General features: G+C 39.9%; 1 protein-coding gene across 8 annotated transcripts in view; it reads right to left on the bottom strand.

The window, feature by feature from the left end:
* Window positions 1–19,326, bottom strand: part of PATJ (PATJ crumbs cell polarity complex component) — a 148,950-nt gene that overhangs the window by 25,030 nt on the left and 104,594 nt on the right. For 7 of the 8 annotated variants that reach the window (XM_081915689.1, XM_081915695.1, XM_081915692.1 and 4 more), the window contains 5 exons: window positions 16,102–16,194; window positions 10,887–10,958; window positions 8,783–8,897; window positions 7,879–8,009; window positions 2,420–2,503 (listed from right to left, as the gene is read on the bottom strand). In XM_081915689.1, the coding sequence (XP_081771815.1) occupies window positions 2,420–2,503; window positions 7,879–8,009; window positions 8,783–8,897; window positions 10,887–10,958; window positions 16,102–16,194 (495 nt within the window). The remainder of the gene's footprint in view (window positions 1–2,419; window positions 2,504–7,878; window positions 8,010–8,782; window positions 8,898–10,886; window positions 10,959–16,101; window positions 16,195–19,326) is intronic. The other variant, XM_081915693.1, reaches the window with a different exon arrangement.

Raw genomic sequence — 19,326 nt, 5'->3', positions numbered from 1 at the left:
CTCAGTGCAAACATGCACTGTGAAAAGAAATATGCACATGCACACGCACCTTGCGAATTCAGAGAAAAATAAAAAGACATGCTACCTACAAGTACTGTAACCAGAAAGTATGGGGTGAGGCATGGGTGTGTATGTACATCATGGATGTGTGCGTGTTCATGTGCATACAGACATCCATGCTCATATGCCTGGCTTTGACAAAGGCAAATCAATAAAACTTAAATGAATGTAGTGCTGTACACTGAATTCTTAGATGAGTTCTAATGGCCACAAACTGTACCAAGCACCAGGGCATGCAATGGCTGCATACCTGAGACTCCAGGGGAGTGGCAGTTTGTGGTCTGATACGGCCCAGTCTTGGGGCCAAATTGTGCACAATGTGGCCATTGGGGGATGGCAGAGCCTCTCTGCAGGGCCACATCGCTTGGTGCACCCATTTAAATGGGTTAATCATATTGAGCTGAGGGGTGTGCTTGCGGCAGCAGTTCTGGCTTCACTCAGGTTTGCCTATACATTATACAGTGGTGACCTCTGTTTTCAAGCGTCTCGGAAGCCAAATGTTTCAGTTTTTGAACGCTGAAAGTAATTGCTGAAAACGCTGAAACAGAAGTAATTGCTTCCATTTTCGAACACACAATGGAAGTCAAACAGCTTCTGCTGTGTGTTTTTCTTTTTTCTCCATTGCCTTTGCCGACCGCCCTTTGCACCGCAGTTGTTGAACGTTTCATAAGTCGAATGGTCTTCCGGAATGGATTACATTCGACAGTCAAGGTACCACAGTAAGTTATAGGCCTCCCTGCTCAGATCATTGCAGGATTTTGTATCCACCTGCCTTGTTTCTGATTAGTCCACCCAAAGTTGAATGAGCGGGGGAACCTTGCTATGGAATAATCAATTGCTGAATTTGGGACCGGGGAATAATTTTGTTCCTGCAGACCAATTGGCCAGGCTGTGGGTTTTTGCCTCCCTCAGAGCAATCATCACAACGTTGAGCAGATAAGTCATTAGGTTGGATCATGAGCTTACTGTATACCCCACTAAAGCGAACTAGGAAAACATGCTTCTGCCCAGGAGTCCACATGGCCACTGATGGACCATAGCAGCCTTCCAGGTGACGGCCCTAATGGGTTCACCCTAATTTGATGTATGGCATAGGGTGACTCTCGATAAAAGTGGTTTTTTTAATCAACCAGCAGGAGGGTTGGTTGATACCCACTGCCTTTGTCAAAGCCTACCTACAGCTGTAATCAATAAAAGTTGTGGCCAGTTTCAATCCTGTGTCTTATTTCTACCCTTGGCTGGCCCTGCGCCACGCCACATGCACATGCTTTTTGCACCTGGGTCTGCAAACATGTTTCCTGTACGGTCCAGTAACAATCTATTGGTTGATATGTCCATTCTGCTATTAATGACACATTACTGTGATACACAGCTGTTATTTAAGAATAGCAGCCAAAATAGGAATAGCAGCCAAAACAAGAAACATTTGGTGAAAGAGCTGTTAAGAGTAATTCCCAAGCTGCCCTCAATGTTTTCCTAACCTCCTTACATGGAAGCCCTAATAGGTGGACTGGGAATTTCTCTTGACTTGACAGTGAGGTACTTCTATCCACTCTGGAACCATCATGAATGGACCTCTTTTCTAAGCTACAATCAAACGCCAACTTTTTTCTTAACCCTTCCTTACCTGACATCTAAATACAAGACACATGAAAAATCAGTAATGTTCATAAAGTGGCTTGTCAAAACACAGCTTCAGTTGATATGAAGATAAGTTACAGAAGATAAAAGCAGCTTCTGCTTTCAGTTAATAGATACAAGATTTTAAGGGTTTAGAAATAATTTTAAATACTTAAATCAAAATGGGCTGGGTAAATAAAGTTAAACTGACAGCTCATCAAAAAGAAAGATGGTAAATAAAAATAATTTTGTGACATATGGTGACAAGTGATGTAACATTTATCATCTCGTGACACTAATGCCTACTGTCTAAATTTTTAAATCAAACATGATAATGCTGTTGCATATCTGATGAAAAGGAAAAAGTTGTTTGGCAATGAATACCGCTAAATGAAAGTTTGTATGTTTCTTCTCTAATATTTAGTATTTATGTTTACAATATGTTCATGATTTGCATTCATATGTTTTAGCCTGTATTTTATATATCTGCGATGTGATAAATATACATATGTATTTTTTAAAATACAAATGTTAAAGAAATCTGATCAATAGATGTTTATGGATCTCAACATTTTAAGTATATGAAGAAGTAGATAAAAAGCCCATTATCTATTATTATTTAGAGGAATAAGTCGATTATTTCAGCCATGTTTCTTGTACAATGCATGGTTTCCCCTCTTAAAATATTGGTTTTGTATGGAACCGAGAAATATTTGCAGAGTTAAATAATGAATCTTACCTCAAGGATTTGATCACCAGCCCAAAGTCGGCCATCTCTAGCCGCTGCGCCTTCTTCATACACTTCATGTATTACAATAGCATCCTAACGGAAGACATAATCTCAGTATCAATACTTATACATAAAAAGTAAGTTCCGAGACTACAGTCCAGAATGCAGAACTGACATGAAAATACTGTGACCTTTCCTATCATCATCATCATCAGCATCATTTTCATGTACCCCACCCATCTGACTGGGTTGCCCCAGCCGCATATATTACGCTGGTGATCTCTTAACCATTGTTGCAAAATACCGAGCGTGTTACAAGATCATTCACAGAGCCACACATTTTCCCCAGAACAACTATAACCACACAGTGGGCAACTTTAACCAGCTTCACACCATGCTTTCACGTATTTGTTAAGGGGGAAACCTGGTCAGTAAGTTTTAATCAGGGTTAATATTGTTGAAAGAGGATGAAATTCACTTTGAATGGAGCATGAAGTTCCATAGCCTCAAGGTGTACTGTGATTAGCAGCACTGGTTGCCAATTTGTTTCTGGGTCTAATTTGCAGTGCTGGTTTTGACATTATTTCAGACCTTAGGATTGTCATCTGAGGCTATTTGTGCAAAGGAGATCCAGTGGGTGACAATGAAATAACATTTCTCCCCTGAAGTCGGTCCTTGTCTATGGAATGCTCTCCCCAGAGAGGCCCGCCTGACACCAACTTTATCAGCATTTCAGCATCAGACAAATATGTTTTGGGCGCTATTTAGCTGCCCAGAGTGGCTGGGGAAACTCAGCCAGATGGGCGGGATATATAATAAATAAATAAATAAATAAATAAATAAATAAATAATATTTCTGAGCATTTTGGCAGCACCAATGACTAGACATTTTTACTCTATGTATTTTTAACACGCTTGTGTATTTTTATTACAGCATTATATCGGCCACAGCCACTAAAGTGAAAGGGCGTTTCTTCCTCTTTCCAGTGCAAGAATCCAGATTTTGGCTAACATTAGCCATAATTTGGCTAATTATTCTGTGTAATACTTCCACCATATTATACACAGCTAGGCATGAGTTAAATCTGAACTCCAAGTCAACTTGCATTTTTAATCCTGCATGCTTAACTTTTATAATTTAATATAAACTTATAATATATAATTTAAAACCATGGTGTTATGAGTAATGGCTGTTTTAAGGCCTTCACAGGGGTGTTCAGCCTTGTACAGCGTGGCTGCAAGTTAAATCCACCACAATAAATGAATTTGAAAAATATATTAACTTTATTACCAAGGCTGGAAAATATAGGCAGCAGCAGATGTTGCTTTAGGGAATGTTTCTGTGATATACAATTATTGTCAGGAGTAGACCCCCCCTAAAGGAGGGGGGGACACTTCAAACAGCATATTTTTTATCATTTCACCAGCAATGCCATTTGTTTTGAAATGGAATGCCACATACTCCCCCGGAATATTCCCAAGCTATCAGTTTTAACAACCAGCCATACAAAATTGAGAAGGATGCACATACTCTGGAGGATAAGCTAAGAATTCAAAAACTGTATTTAGAAAGCGGAGAGCTGTGCAGATAGCAACAGAAGGTTAAATTTGGCAGGAAGAAAGAATATGGGAAGAAATGCAGGGACAAGTATAAAATAGGAATAAATGTCTAGGCAGCCACATTTCTGAGGTTGGTTTAGGGGTTATAATGAGCAAAGAACTGAGCATCAATCAAAAGCATGCTGTGTCATGACAAGGTCAACATCGTTCTAGCTTGCATCAATGCTTCTAAGACTAGGGAGTGCCTATAAGGAGTGCTATCTGTGTCCCATCCTTGGTACTACAGGTAGAAATAAGATTCTTGACAACCAGGATGCTCATGTCACAAAGCTCTACTTCTCCATAACATTGGAACCAGGAGATTGTGAAAGCTCTGGGTTGGCGTCTGAATACAGTGGACTGGATGAGGGCTCATAAACTATGCTTGAAGAAGGAGGCTCTTTGGGTGGTTCCCACATTTGGGAACTATAGAAGGTACATGTTCTGGATGGGGCTGAACTCCCTCTGAAGGAGCAGGTGTGCAGCTTGGGGGTACTCCTAGTTACATCGCTGTTATCAGAGGTCCTAATGTCCTCTGTGACTAGGATCGACTTTTACCAGCTTTCCTTTGTTCACCAGCTAAAGCCATTCCTGGACAGAGATACCCTGCCCACTTTGGTCCATGCAGTGATAACCTCAAGACTGGATTACTGTAATGCGTTCTATGTGGGGCTGCCCATGGGTCTGGTTTGGAAGTTGCACAGGCTGCTCATCTACTACTGAGACAGGTTCATGGTCCTTGCATTGATTTACATAATTTACATCACCTGAACCATTATATCCTAGTTTGATTGTGGAGATAATCTGCAGGAGCACTGTTGGTCACTCCCCGAGTTGGAAAGGCTCATTTGACAACAAGACGACACAAAGCCTTTATAACTAGGATATACTTTACCAAGCTTTACCAAGAAAGATTCAGCAGGTAGTTTCTGTTTCAACTTTTAAAGGCCAGCTCACAACTTTTCTATTCTTCTTCTTCTTCTTCTGCTGCTGCTGTTGTTATTATTATTATTATTATTATTATTATTATTATTATTATTATTATTATTATTTATTCTACTACTACTACTACTACTACTACAACTACTACTTGCTGCCCATCTGACTGGGTTGCCCCAGCCACTTCTACTCCTAGGCAGGCAATTAAGAATAAATCTTTCCACAATAGTTAATTGATGTCTGTTTTAACCTCTTTATATGGTTTTTACTGTATGGGTTTATGTATTTTTGTTACCTGCTTTGATCTTTTCAACGAAATAGTGATTTATAAATAACGATGTTTTAGCACGTTTTTACTGAGTCTTAAGCATGTGATAGGAACACTAAAATCTACACAACATAATGCTCCGGAGTGGCTTTCAGCAGCTAATTCTAATGAAAATGAACAGGTTTCATTTATTCAGTAACATGGAATTTGCTTTCTGTATAAAGTTATTCATCACAGGAAGAGCAGTCAGCAGGAGGTCACAGAATGTGCTCAGTTTTCAAAAACATTTAAAGTGAAATAGCACTACATCACTCAGGGCAAGGTGACATGAAGTGAGAAAGACATGGAGGAGGAAGAAAATATTAATATCCTTGCCTGAAAGCAAGTATTGTGATAAAGATATGGATGGAATTGGGTTTTTTTGAAGCTTCCTCCTTTGCAGTCCCACTAACAGTATTTACAACCACTCTGCTGTAGCAAAAAGTCAAGGTCTCATGTCAAACTTCTGGTTTGTTTCTATGGCATGAGTGATCATATATTTACAGAACACTGGATTCTTTTGCAGTACAAATTACTGCTGAATGAAAAAAAATGCTTAAGGCTGCATACAGGAAGAAGGTGTGTAATCAAATTGCTAATGCATTTACTGAAATAAAAAAGCAGTTTAAATTTTATTAAGCATGCTCCCATAACTGTATAATTTTCACAAGAATAGTGAAAAATGCAGCTGGAATGGCCACAAAGCAGGATAAGTATTTCTTTTACAATCAGCTTTTCAGACTCCCTTGTTATAGGAAGGTCGTAAGATCCAGTCCTACAGCCTAATGATAGCTGCATGGATTCACTGTTGTACAAACTATACTTTAGTCTTCAACAGGTGAATCAGGACCAAATACCAGGCTGCAGCTTGACCTAAAATGGCTCGTAGCCACAGCATTCCTATCATACATAGAAACGAATGATTTTTTTAAAAAATAAGAAGTTGGTGCCCAAATGCTTGTTTGGACTGAAGGTGGGCCCCTGGTCTCAAAAGGATGAAAATTGCTAAACTGTAGCTTCATGACATAACAATGGGCAAAAAATATGAACCATATTTTTCCAGTCTTCTGAGACATGCCTGTGGAGAGCAAGGAGGCAGCAGACAGGAAGCTGGTAGAAATTTCATTTCTCCTGTACAAAACATGATTATTTTGTAAAAAGCCCAACAATACCCAAGTAATATCATCCAAAGATGGGAACTCTCAATCTGCATTTTGACAATAAAAGTCAAAAATTCAAAGAGGGATTTTTCAATAAAGAAATCTGTTAATCCATGGGAACAGTTTTCACATATTTCTAATAAGAACCTACGTATGTTTTGACATCTCCTGTGACATTATGCAATTTTCACACTGATATTGAAGTTCACACTTTCAAAAGCTTATCTTTGGTGCAAAAAGCTATTATATTTAGTCTCCTGCCCCTATCTTTTTACCATATACGTAAGAGAAAACCTAAGCATTCATCAGAAAAAGGAAGCATCAAATATGCAACAGCAGATCAAGCAAGGTGCATAGTTAAGGTTAAGCTATGCTGCGTTAAGGGAATTTATGCGCAACTTAGATAGCTTTAAGAGGGGATTAGACAAATTCATAGAGGATAAGGCTGTCAAAGGCTAATACTCATGATGGCTATATACTATCACCAAGATCAGAGGCAGCATGACTCTGAACACCACTTGCTAGTGAATCGCAGCAGGAAAGCATTATTGCCTTCATATCTTTTTTGGGTGGGCTTTCCATAAGCATGTGGCTGGTCAGTGTAGGAAACAGGACGCTAGCCTCTGGGTCTTTGGTCTGCTCCACCAGCAATCTTCTAATGCTCTTACGAAGAGGATGGCAAGGAAATGAGGTTATGTGATTTGCTGTATTGACTGCTGCTTTCTCTCATATACATTTCAATTATAGCTGTTGCTTTCCTAGCCATATTAAGTGCTAGGTAGCCAGGCTGAAAGGCCCAAATCAAATGGAGTGTATTCTTTCTTTTCTATAACTTTTCACACTGAAATTTCTGCTAATTCTATATTTGTATTAGAATTCTGTTTTGCTTTGCTTCAAACAAACCATTTACTGAAGAGAAGGTCTATTATTGACTTACCAACTAAAATGCTTGTTTGGAGTAAAACCAACCAAAATCGAATTAGTTCAGGTGTAACAGCAAGTCAAAGATTTGTAAACAAGGAAAAGCTAAGTTGGAGTGATCTCATAACTAACTCATAATGCATAGATCATTAATGGCTTACTGTAGCTACATATATTACCATTTTTTATTATTGTAAATCACATTGAATTCATTTTTAATAGGTGGGAAATAAGCTAAGTATATAAGCAATAAGCAGCTTCTTGTGTTTTAAAGACATGAACAACAGAGAATGCTTAGAAAATAAGAAGGTGATCACACATCTACTCATACATATTGGCCATGACATGCTTTCATTAAATTTGTGGCTATATTAGTATCCACCAGTGGTGTCCTTTGGAGAGATTAAAGGAACATCCAAGTATACATGTCAAACATGTAATATGGAATTTCCACATGTCTTTCCTTCATTGTACCAAAAATGGAGCAGCTTTGAGATTCATGAAAACTTGAAATAGTATTCCAAAACCACCAAACAACTTACAAGTGGTGTATCCTTTCCTCCTACAATACTGAGACCAAGGCCTGATCGACCCTTGGAGATTTCTATAGTCATTTCTTGTCCAGGAACTATTGGGCAAGTCGCTGGATCCACCAGAGGAAGCGGAAAGCCACCTGCAACAAATGATAAAATGTACCGGTGAACAAAAGCACAATTGCCGAACAAAGAAAGAAGCTGCACAGGAATAAACTCAGTGTCAAAATTTGCTCTGCACCTGCATTAAATTCTTGCGATCTGAGGTATGCTGCTTTGGATGCAGTTTCACAATTCACATGCAAGTTAACGTTTAGGGAAGGTGACACACCATTCTGATAAGCTAGGGCACTTGTTATATCCAACTGCACACACATGCTCGCTCACACTCACACATCAGATCCTCTTCTGGATCTTCTGCCAGCCGAAGGGCAGTCAAGAGCTTGCTTTTCACTGGTGTTGACAAGTTTCTTCACTCATAATATTGGTTTATTCATACAAGCAGTGTGACAGAAGTTCACAATGCTCAGCTGTGGCAACCTCTGTTATTTATTAATACATTATGGAATTTTGGTGATTGCAGAGTTAGCATGGCTGAGGTTTCTGAGCCCTTATCTCAGCAGTTATACTGTTCATGCCTCATTCTTATGAGTGAAGGAGGAAGCCTAAGGGTAGCATACACATGGACAACAAGGCCTGGTCTTTCCATGCAGCAGAGTGAGGAGGTAGATAAAATATGTTTGTTACATGAAATGTTCTAAGAAAAAATATGTTAAAGCATGTAAAAGTAAACGGCACTGTAGCTGTTAATCTAGACTTTTAAATTAAAATAAAACATTGCATGCTATTATCACGCTAAAAAGCTTTGTATTGAATGAAAGGTATTCTTCAGAAAGAAGTAAGAAGTTCATACTTCTGCTGGTGAACTCTGTCTCTGGAGAATAAGAAGGTGCCGGAGCCAAAGATATCTTGTGTAAACTGATAGGGATTACTGTTGAAGACTTTGATTGCTTTAATTGGTTACGAAACTGGAAGGGAAAAGTGGGGGGGGGGGAGATAAATCAAAGACATTGAACTGTTAAGCCTCCTAAAACCCAAACAAGAAGTTGAAACTACAGTACAGAGATATTTTATATAGATCAGAAGTGGGGAGCGTAAAATAACATTTAACAGCTTTAGAAGTAATAATCTACTTACCTCTGACGCTGCAATTTCAAAAATTTTGGTCAGAGAACATACTACTGAAACATTATTTACCATAAGGTTTACGAGCTTTGGTAAAATCTTGACAGTGTTTTACAAGAATCCCATGTTTTCCATTATTATTTCTGGCTGTTTTACAAGGTCATTTAAAAGCTTGCTATTATAAACTAAATAAAAGCATACTTTTTCTGAGCTGAAAGAGGTCTGCTGCAAGAGCCCACAACTGTACCTATAGTGTGGTAGTAAAAGCAACAAAGAGGGACCACTTCATTGCTTTCAGCCATTTGCAATGGAGCTTGTCAGGACGGTTCTTAAGTCCTGACACTTATATTGGTGGATGGAGCCCAGGACACCTCAGAAACCCTCTGTGATTTGCTTGTTGGGCATTTTGAGGAAGAAGTTGTTCACCTCTGTAGTGAGCTAGATGCCGTAACTGATGCAGCTTTGAGTCAGCTGTGCTTTGTGGGATCAGTTTTGGGTTTTGCAGCCTGATGACACTGACCAGGTGCTTGGGAGTAAACTCCCAAGGATGTGCCCTCTTCACCCTTGCCTTTCATGGCTCATTAAAGCTAGATGGAAGGGGCATGAATGGGTGGGCCCAGGGTGTGATAAATGTCTTGCATGGGGGGGGGGGTGCACCTGCCTCCTTGAAGGTAGCATTAAGGTCACTCCTGAAAGGAAAACCCACCCTGAACTAAATAGCAAACAACTACTGTCCAGCTGCAAATATGGCCTTTGGGGGCAAGGTCCTACTCAAGAGGATTGCAGTCATTATTGGGGGACATTTTAATCTGGTTTCAAATCCAGATTTGGGATTGAATCAGCCTTCGTTACATGGATGGATGAGGGAAAGAGAGGGAAAAGGGGCACCACGCTGCAGCTCCTACTTAACCTCATACCAGTTTTGGATGGCATCTTCCTGGACCATCTACGAGAGATTGGGGCCATGGTTCTGCAACAGTTGCAACCTTATCTCCAGAAAAAAACAACTGGATGTCTATTTCACCACCCCCACTGGCTTTTGACCTATGTGGTGCCATGGAGCACTGCATTGTCTCCAGTGCTATTTAAGAACTAGATGAAGTCATTGAGAGTTGTCAACAGGAAAATTGGAGTAAGGTGTTATCAGTACATAAAGGTAAAGGGACCCCTGACCATTACGTCCAGTCGTGGCCGACTCTGGGGTTTCGGCGCTCATCTCGCTTTATTGGCTGAGGGAGCTGGCGTACAGTTTCCGGGTCATGTGGCTAGCATGACAAAGCCGCTTCTGGCGAACCAGAGCAGCACACGGAAACACCGTTTACCTTCCCTATTTATCTACTTGCACTTTGACGTGCTTTCGAACTGCTAGGTTGGCAAGAGCAGGGACCAAGCAACGGGAGCTCACCCCGTCGCGGGGATTTGAACTGCCGACCTTCCGATCAGCAAGTCCTAGGCTCTGTATTTTAACCCACAGCGCCACCATGGATGTCACCAAACACTATTTCTCTGTTGACACCTGAATGAGGAAGGGCTGAGAAGGCCCTGGATTGAGGTCTAGATGCAGAGGTTGGTTGAATGAGGGATAACAGTCTTATTCTTAATAAGATGGAGGCTTGTAGCTAAGTGGATGAAAATATATTCACCTTAGGTGTTTGTTTGTAATTTTTAAAAACCTTCTCTTCCATTGTTTTTTTCTATCATTTTTACAATTAAGTTTGTAAATCACCTTGAGAAACATGTTAAACCAGACGCACATATACATAATAAGAATAATAAATTGTTAATAATAATAAAATAAATGAATAAGAAACCATTTGGAGTATAATACATACATTTTCTGTAGGTTGCTCTGCTGTTATTTGCTGGTTCTCTATCACCTGCTTGTCAAGCTTCGCACCGACATCCTGTCAAAAACAACCCCCAAATTAAAGGTTTATCTGAAAGCAAAGACTTGTGCAAAGATACACACTTTCAAGTGTAACCTGTTTTATCACAGCCCTCATTCCCTGAAATAAATCGCCCCAAACTGAAATACTCAATTCACAGTTCAATGCACATGTAGACCACATAGATCACTGGTCCGTGTTAAATGCTCTTCAGGTGAAGTTTAGTATCATATAGAATTAGGAATATATTGCTTACTTTTTCATGTGGCTCATTTAAGATTAGACCTCTCTTACTACATTTAAGTCCCCCTGAAGGCCTACCCTGTCATCATTTTCTTAGACAGCAGGCCAAACTGAGAAAAGGCCATTTAGGGTGAGACCAATCAAAATCCAGTTTACTTCTTTGGGAACACAGCCAAGTACCCTAACTAGATAGCTACTTTGTCTGTAGGAAAACTACCACAAAATGCTTATCATGCAGATGCCTCAATAGGGACAAGAATGCACAACTTAAAGAAGATGAACTGCAAAAAATGCTAACTTTATTTTTTCAAACCTAAATATAACTAATTAAATGTGATAACCATGTTTGTAATATTTTCTGTGCTTCTGCAGTTACAGCTTTAATAAGTGAATTTTGTTTTTGGCATTCTAAGATATTACCTTTTGCAGAAGAATAACAGAAACACCCATTTATCCCTTATGGTTCAGAAAATAAGTTTGTAAAAAATGTTTGGTGAAATATCAGACGTTAAAGGAGGCTGAGGTAGACTTCCAACATTAAAGGGATAGTAATTTTGTAGTAGCTTGTGGTTAGTAAGCTTTTCTTAGTTCACAAAATAAGCAAATTGCACCCATTTTCGAAGCACTACGTGAGACACCATAGCATAACTTCCAGACTTTTAATACAGCATGCTTATTCAAACAAAAGTCCTGCCAACGAAAGCACCAGTTTTTCACCTGCTTTTACAAAATATCATAACTGTGGGACAAAGCAGATAAGGTAAAAATTGATGTTTAGTATTATGAGGAATGGTTGAGCTGAAATACTGAAAAGATGCCACAAGGAAAACATCCTTCAAACATTTATTTCCCACACACTGCCAGCTGCGTCCTCCAATACTGTATTACACATGATTTTATTTTAAAGAGACAGATTATGCTGCTGAAAAACAAAAACAAAAACACCCCACTGGATTTGTGTGCTCATCAGTATTTTATTTGTCACAGAAATATCGGGAGATATTAGTATGAATGTCTCCTTTGAAGCCATCAACATCATCTGATGCTTGACAGTAGGGCAGATTCAAGGACATCCACCTTTCAGCTTTAATAGTGATCAAGTTGAAAAAGCCTCCTGCTGAACAGAACATTTGATTACCCTGTATGTACAGTGAAGCAAAGTAAGAACAGGCATCTAAAAACCACACTGGAGCTATCACTCATGCTATTTCCCTGTTAGGTCAACACGGAAGGTTTAAAATCACTTGCTTATTGGGAAGGGAGAAACTTCCATCTGCCTCTTGTGCAATGCACCAAAGGCATACCCTTCAAAATGTAACAAAACATTTTCTTGGGTCATTTTTAATACATAACACAGCATTTCTTCTAGTATCATATACAGTGTGAATGAATGCCGCAGTTGCATTTGTCTCTGCATGTACAAGTTCAGGGTCCTTTTGAAGGTGATCGCTTGCAATTTAAAGGACCCAAGAACAGATGCCTTAGAGTAGCAGCAGACCAGGGTGGAGAAACCTTTGGCAACTTCCATCAACCCTGATAATTGGCTATGGTGACTTGGCTGATAGGAGTCAGAGTCTAACATCTGGAAGGCCATAAGGTTCCCCAAGCCCATAAGGGACTTTTTCTAATAGCTGCTAGGGATAGATGGATCATTATATTTCTGATCTGTTTCTGCTTGCCTGTGTTCAGCCCCAAATCCATTCCATCCCAATTCAAACATTTCTCTGCAATTAAAACAACAACTGCACAACATTTGTAATTAAGTATGTATGCAATCAAAACACTTTGGGATAAATGCATCAAAAAATGTTATCTCTCTCTCTCTCTGTGTGTGTGTGTTTCAGCTGAAAACTGTTTCATAAAATTCAGGGAAGAGCGACATAAAAAATACTTAAGTTCTGATCTGCACATCTGAGAGGTGCAAATCAGATCAGATCTTTTTTTTTTTTTTTGTAGAGTAAAGTTCCTCAAGCATTCTATTGTCTTCTTCAAGCGTCTATGAGCATAGAGCTCCTACTACCCACCTATGCAAAGTCCAAGCTGCACCAGCATGGAGGGAACTTTTACTTTCCCAAGCCAACAATGGAAAAGTCCAGCTTCACATAAATTATTGCTTCCTGAAGCCCACCTTTGTGATCCTTGATTTCATCATATTTTCCCATTATGATTATGGATAAAAGGCTAACATATTAAGCCAAAAATGTTCAAGATTGGGAACTGATTTTTAAAAATTTATTATTATGTCTGACTATAGCCACTCAGAAGGCAACATTCAAATAGTAATGCTAAATAGGCTGTGCGCAGAGGAAGAAAACAGAAAAACCAGCCTACATAGTAAATTTCTAGGCATTTGTGCTGTAGCTATTAGCCTAACTATCATTTCTGGAGTCGCTTTTTGCTGTCAGAGGTAAAACAAATGTAGACCAGAGGGAGGGTCTTTTCACCCTGGATTTTGATTTTTTTCCAGTGGTGAGCAGCTTGACATCCTTTTCTCGTGCCAGGTAAAGCTTTTAAAACACAGAAGTCTCCCAGGCATCAGTTTAATTCCAGTTTTATCAGTCTATGGTCAGCTGTGCCATCATTTTAATTGTTTTGTGTCTAATTATTGTCTATTGTAAGCTGCTCTATAAGAGTATTTTATAGATTGAATATTAAGATATTTTATATGTTGAGGAAATAAATCCAAAGCATTTTGCTGTACTTTAACCACTTCCATTTGCAGAAGCTTTAGTATGTAGAAGGTAGCTGAAGACTTGCAACAGTGACCTATTACTAGTCTCAAAAAGGGTTTGTGACAAATTAAAAACAGGGGTGTGCTGAAATGGCTTGCTCTCTACTCTCTACAACTTATTCTCATTTTAGTCTCATCAAGGTATTTAGAGACAGACACGTCAATCAGTTTCTCATACATAGTGTGTCACAGTGCAAGCAACCAATGTCCTGCTCGAGGGTGGCCTTAAACCCTTTGGATCAAAATCTGTCAGAAGGGAAGAGAGCTTGACAGAGAGGTGAAGAAGTCTCCACAGGCTGCTCCAGCTAAGTGGGCAACAGGCACAAACTGGCCTGTGGGGAGGGACAAAAACAACATTAAACGCATGTTGCAGTTCCCGCTGGATTGCACCCACAGAGCCATCTACTGTCAACTGCCCTGTGGGAAGGATTCCAGAAAAGCAAGGGAGGCAGCCAGAGATAATATCAGGAACCCATGCCTGTTGCAGCTGGACTCTTTCCTCCTTTTATGAGGCTGTCTACCACCAGCTGCCCTACTAGGAATCCTCCTTATACAGTGGTGCCTCGCAAGACGAAATTAATCCATTCCGTGAGGCTCTTTGTATAGCGGTTTTTTCGTCTTGCGAAGCAAGCCCATTGACAGCTTAGCGGATTAGCGCTATTAGCGGTTTAGCGGCTTTTAGCGATCAGCTGTTAAGCGGCTTAGCGGCTTAGGAAAAGGGGGGGGAGGGAAAAACCCCCGCAGGAACTCGCAAGACATTTTCGTCTTGCGAAGCAAGCCCATAAAGAAATTCGTTTTGCGAAACGCCTCCAAAACGGAAAACCCTTTCGTCTAGCGGGTTTTCCGTCTTGCGAGGCGTTCGTCTTGCGGGGCACCACTGTAATTACCTCTATGGTGATACTGCTCATTCCTCACCCCCTCCCCTTCTCAAAATACACACTGGTGTTACTTATAAGCAGCAGTCAAAGGATTTGCAGCCTCAAAGATGGGATATAAATAGCTGTAATAAATGCATGAAAGAACACTGACATAAAAAGGCTTCCTGAAATTTCAAGAATGTTATACTATTCTTTTAAATCATAAATACAAAATACCCATAACTGTATGCCTAGCATGATTGGGTTGCCTTAAGTTGCTTTGACATAGAAAGCAGCTGAAATATATTGGCATGCAGAACAGCTGAGGCATTCAAGCATCCATGTAAAAATGTATTTTCTGAGTACTACCAGAGAACAGATGTGTGCCACTCTTCCTGACTGCCAGGTGGATGAATTCATTTATTCGAAATATTTGTATTTTACTCTTTAGCAAATTTTCTGGGGGAGTTCACAAAAATGAGATAATAAAGCGAATAAATAAAATATAAACAACAATACCTTAAAAAGACAAATACATTTAAAAGCCTGAGAGTGCACAAGTGCCTGGCATTGAAAGGATAGCAATACTGACATCAGCAGGGAATGCCACAAGTAGGGTGCCACCACTGAGGAGGTTCTCACTCTGGTAACCAACCACTTCGCCTCAGTTGGCAGAAGCACTTGAAGGAAAGCCCGTCAACAGGCCTCTCTCTCTTCTCTAACATTCTCCACAGGGAATAAACGGCACTATCAAACCACTACTAGGAACTTTATGCTAGATCTCATTAGCAGAGGGGTGTGTGGTGGGGGTTGAGATGATGTGAGTTTCAGAAGAGAAGAATTGATTATTTGAATTCAGAATTGAGACTGAATTTATCTTCTTGAGAATCTCACAGTTCATTAACTTTTTCAAATGTTAAGTTTTTAGCTCTTACAGTTATAGCTATACACTTGAAAATACAAATCCTGGTGAGTGGAAATAAAGAGGGACTTAGCAAGATCTCTAAACAGCTATGGTCCTCAATGCTATGCATGGTTCTGTGCCAGCTTGACATCATTTTACCCTCTCTGTCTAATTTACACTCACCAAAAGAATTATAGTTTTGATTGTTTGCCCCGTCCCAACATGAGAATACAAGGTTCAAGTCTAACACACATATAGGGCACCAAAATTCAATTATAGTTTCTCTGCTGTTTGGGGCTGGTCTGTACAGTGTGCAAAACTGCACCAATGTCATATCCTGCTTCTCTTTCCTTTTCAATTCCCCCCCCCCCTACTGGAACCTTGACTCTGTAGAGAAATTTGATATTTCTTGCAGTGCATGCTTACTAGTTTAGTGTACACATCATCCGTTGAGCTTTTTGTAAGAAATTCCCAACTGGTATCTTCTTCACCACTTGCAGATTCGGTGGTACTGTGGTCCTGGTGAAAAAGTTTTGTTTTTCAATTTAGGAACGTGAATTTCACTTAACATTTTAACAATAAAACTACAGAATATATTTATTTGGAGGGAGACTCAACAAATCAGCCTTGCTTTCATGAACAGTGTTCAACTGGTCTTCTGGGCTATGGTCCACAAGGCTCTCGAAACACAAATATCCACATATGACCATTCAGATCACTCTTGTTTTCTGTCACTTCACTGCAATCCCAGCCTTGGCTTAGATGGCACATTTCCCACAAAGAGCATTCTGTATAGAGGTTAGGAACCAAAAAGCAGCAGTAGGAAGAGACTAAGGTACAAAACATGAGTATTTGGATTTTTCACTCCTTTGCAGAGAACACACGTACAGTACATTTTCAGATGTTGGTCCACCAGCACAACAGTTAGAAATGTGTCAAGAAAGAAAGAAAGAAAGAAAGAAAGAAAGAAAGAAAGAAAGAAAGAAAGAAAGATGAGATTCCTGGGAAGTTTAATAAATCCCAGATCCTGAACATGCATCAAATGAGCCATACTCTGTACACTCACAAACTCTTAATAAAACAGCAATAGTTAACTGCCTGGTTTAGTTTTCTGCCTGAAGTTTTATTGTTGGTTTTAAATATATGTAAGTTTTTAAAATTCTGTAAACTACCTTGGGAACCAATTTTGGTTGAAAGGCAGCTTATAAATAACAGAAATGAAAAAAACAGGTTTTCAGAAGATGAAATCTTCCGTTCAAATTAACTGGAAAGTTTCCATTGCCTTCAAAGCCAGACTTTCTAGAGTTAGCCCTGTGAAGTCTGCTCTGCTTCACTGCACACACACACACACACACACACACACACACACACAGGGCACAGAACACCAGCACACCCCACATCTTTAGTAACATTTTAAAAACCGTTGGTGTACTGCAACATGATTAAACTATGCAACTGTATAATGTTACATATTTCACCAAGTCATTACCAGAATAATGTTGTTTGGGTATAAAAGACACACAAAGTGGAAAAAATGCTATAGAGTGAGAAATCACAAAGAAACTAAAGCAGAAGAACTGGATAATAGAAGGAAATATTTGACTAAATACCAAGGAACATCAATTCAGCAAAAAAATAAAATACAATCAGGGAAACAGTAATTATCCAGAAATTGACACACTACTCCTGGGTTATGATAGAAAATCAACTCTCTATAATAAAAATGAGAACAAGCGTATTTGAAGAGGGCATGGACCAATGTGAAGGAGGAAAATCTTTTCTCTTATTTATAAAGTTGCTCTGCATAATCATTGGGCTTGCAAGTCAAAACAAAAGGCAACATAATAGATGCTCATTATCAAACTTCTGGAATTCCATATTATGATATTTCACCAATATAGATACACCATCTTTTTGGCCCGGCTTCCAAATAAGTTTGGCAGCAATCCCAGGGTTTCCTGACTGTAGAAACCTACTTTCTCTATGAGTCAGATACTGTTTTGTTTTCAATGGATGCTGGAAAAAACTGGCCATTGTCCAAAATGGTGGTTTTCCCAAAGGCAGCTCAATGAGGTTCAAATGTGAAGTTGGCATAAGACCAGATGTAGTTGTGTGAAGAGGTCGAAATGTGACCTGCAGTTTGTAGCCTGGCACATTTTCTTGAATTATTTGCTATGTATATAGGTTTTTCCGGCTTTCTGATTTTCTGTATTGTGCTGTGGATGGCACAATTTGGAGACAGAGGGCTTGTAAAGGTAAAAGGTAAAGGGATCCCTGACCATTAGGTCCAGTCACAGACAACTCTGGGGTTGTGGAGCTCATATCACTTTACTGACCGAGGAAGCAGGCGTACAGCTTCCGGGTCATGTGGCCAGCATGACTAAGCCGCTTCTGGCGAACCAGAGCAGTGCACGGAAATGCCATTTACCTTCCCGCCGGAGCGGTACCTATTTATCTACTTGCACTTTGACGTGCTTTCGAACTGCTAGGTTGGCAGGAGCTGGGACCGAGCAATGGGAGCTCACCCTGTAGCGTGGATTCGAACCGCCAAACTTCTAATTGGCAAGCCCTAGGCTCAGTGGTTTAACCCATTGTGCCACCTGCATTACTAGAGGGCTTGTAGGCACATGCAATAGCTGCATTTTCTATGGACATATGCAAGGTCTACCTCTGGATCCACTCCATGAATCCATGAATTGTTAATATTCATTAAACCCAGAAGAAGAATGTTCTATTGTTGACAATAGTTGTTACGTTCGGATAGGAATAAGTACAACTGAAACTCTTTCCATTGTCCTTGAAAATTCACACTCAATTTTGCACAAGATGAAAAGTTCTACCTGATGCTCTGGCATGCAAGGGAATACCACTGTTGATATTTCTCTATCTCCAATGTCATGTTGACTCTAACAACGTGATAGAAGGTTCCTGTTTTAATGGATGGCATGATCCATTAAAAGTGATAATCAGACCCTAATTTGGAGCTGGGGTAGAGTTTGGATTCAAGTGTTTGCCTGGTGACTAATTTACAATTTTTGAGAAAGGCATTGCAGAGAGTAGCAGCCTTTTAACTCCAGACAGTATTGAACGAAACTCATTATTATTTGGATCTGTTTTAGCCAGCCTTCCAACTGAGTTAGGAAAGATATGGCTGTCAACTTGATGAATAACTTACATAGGGGAATGAACATGGGGAGTGCAACCCTGTGAGTTCTCCTGAACCTTTTAGTAGCTTTTGATATCATCAGCCATAGTATCTTACTGGGCTGCCTAGCTGGAACAGTTTCTGAAGGCAGTGTTATGGCCCTTTCTGGAGTGCTGGTCTCAGAAGGTACATATTCCTAGACTCAATGCCCAGGTGGTATTGATGGACAAGACAATTGTTTATGAGGAGCTTCTACAGAATGCAGCTGTGAGAGGACAAGGTAGATGCTTGGAGTACACAACACCTATACTGTATCATTTGAATATGCTGCCTATTTGTCTCAGAACTTCATATAAAGAGGTTGTGCTGACCTACACAGCAAGCCCCTTTATTCTCATTATGCTCTTTAACACACACATATACATCAACAAGACCCAAGGATGTCACTCCAAAAAACACTGAGGGTGCCCCTATGTGAACTGGCGTGCTCCATCCTTGGTTTCGGG

The sequence above is a fragment of the Podarcis melisellensis genome, assembly GCF_964234715.1.
Source record: "Podarcis melisellensis genome assembly, chromosome: 6".
Taxonomy (NCBI): domain Eukaryota; kingdom Metazoa; phylum Chordata; class Lepidosauria; order Squamata; family Lacertidae; genus Podarcis; species Podarcis melisellensis.
This window is presented reverse-complemented; position numbering and strand designations above follow the sequence as displayed.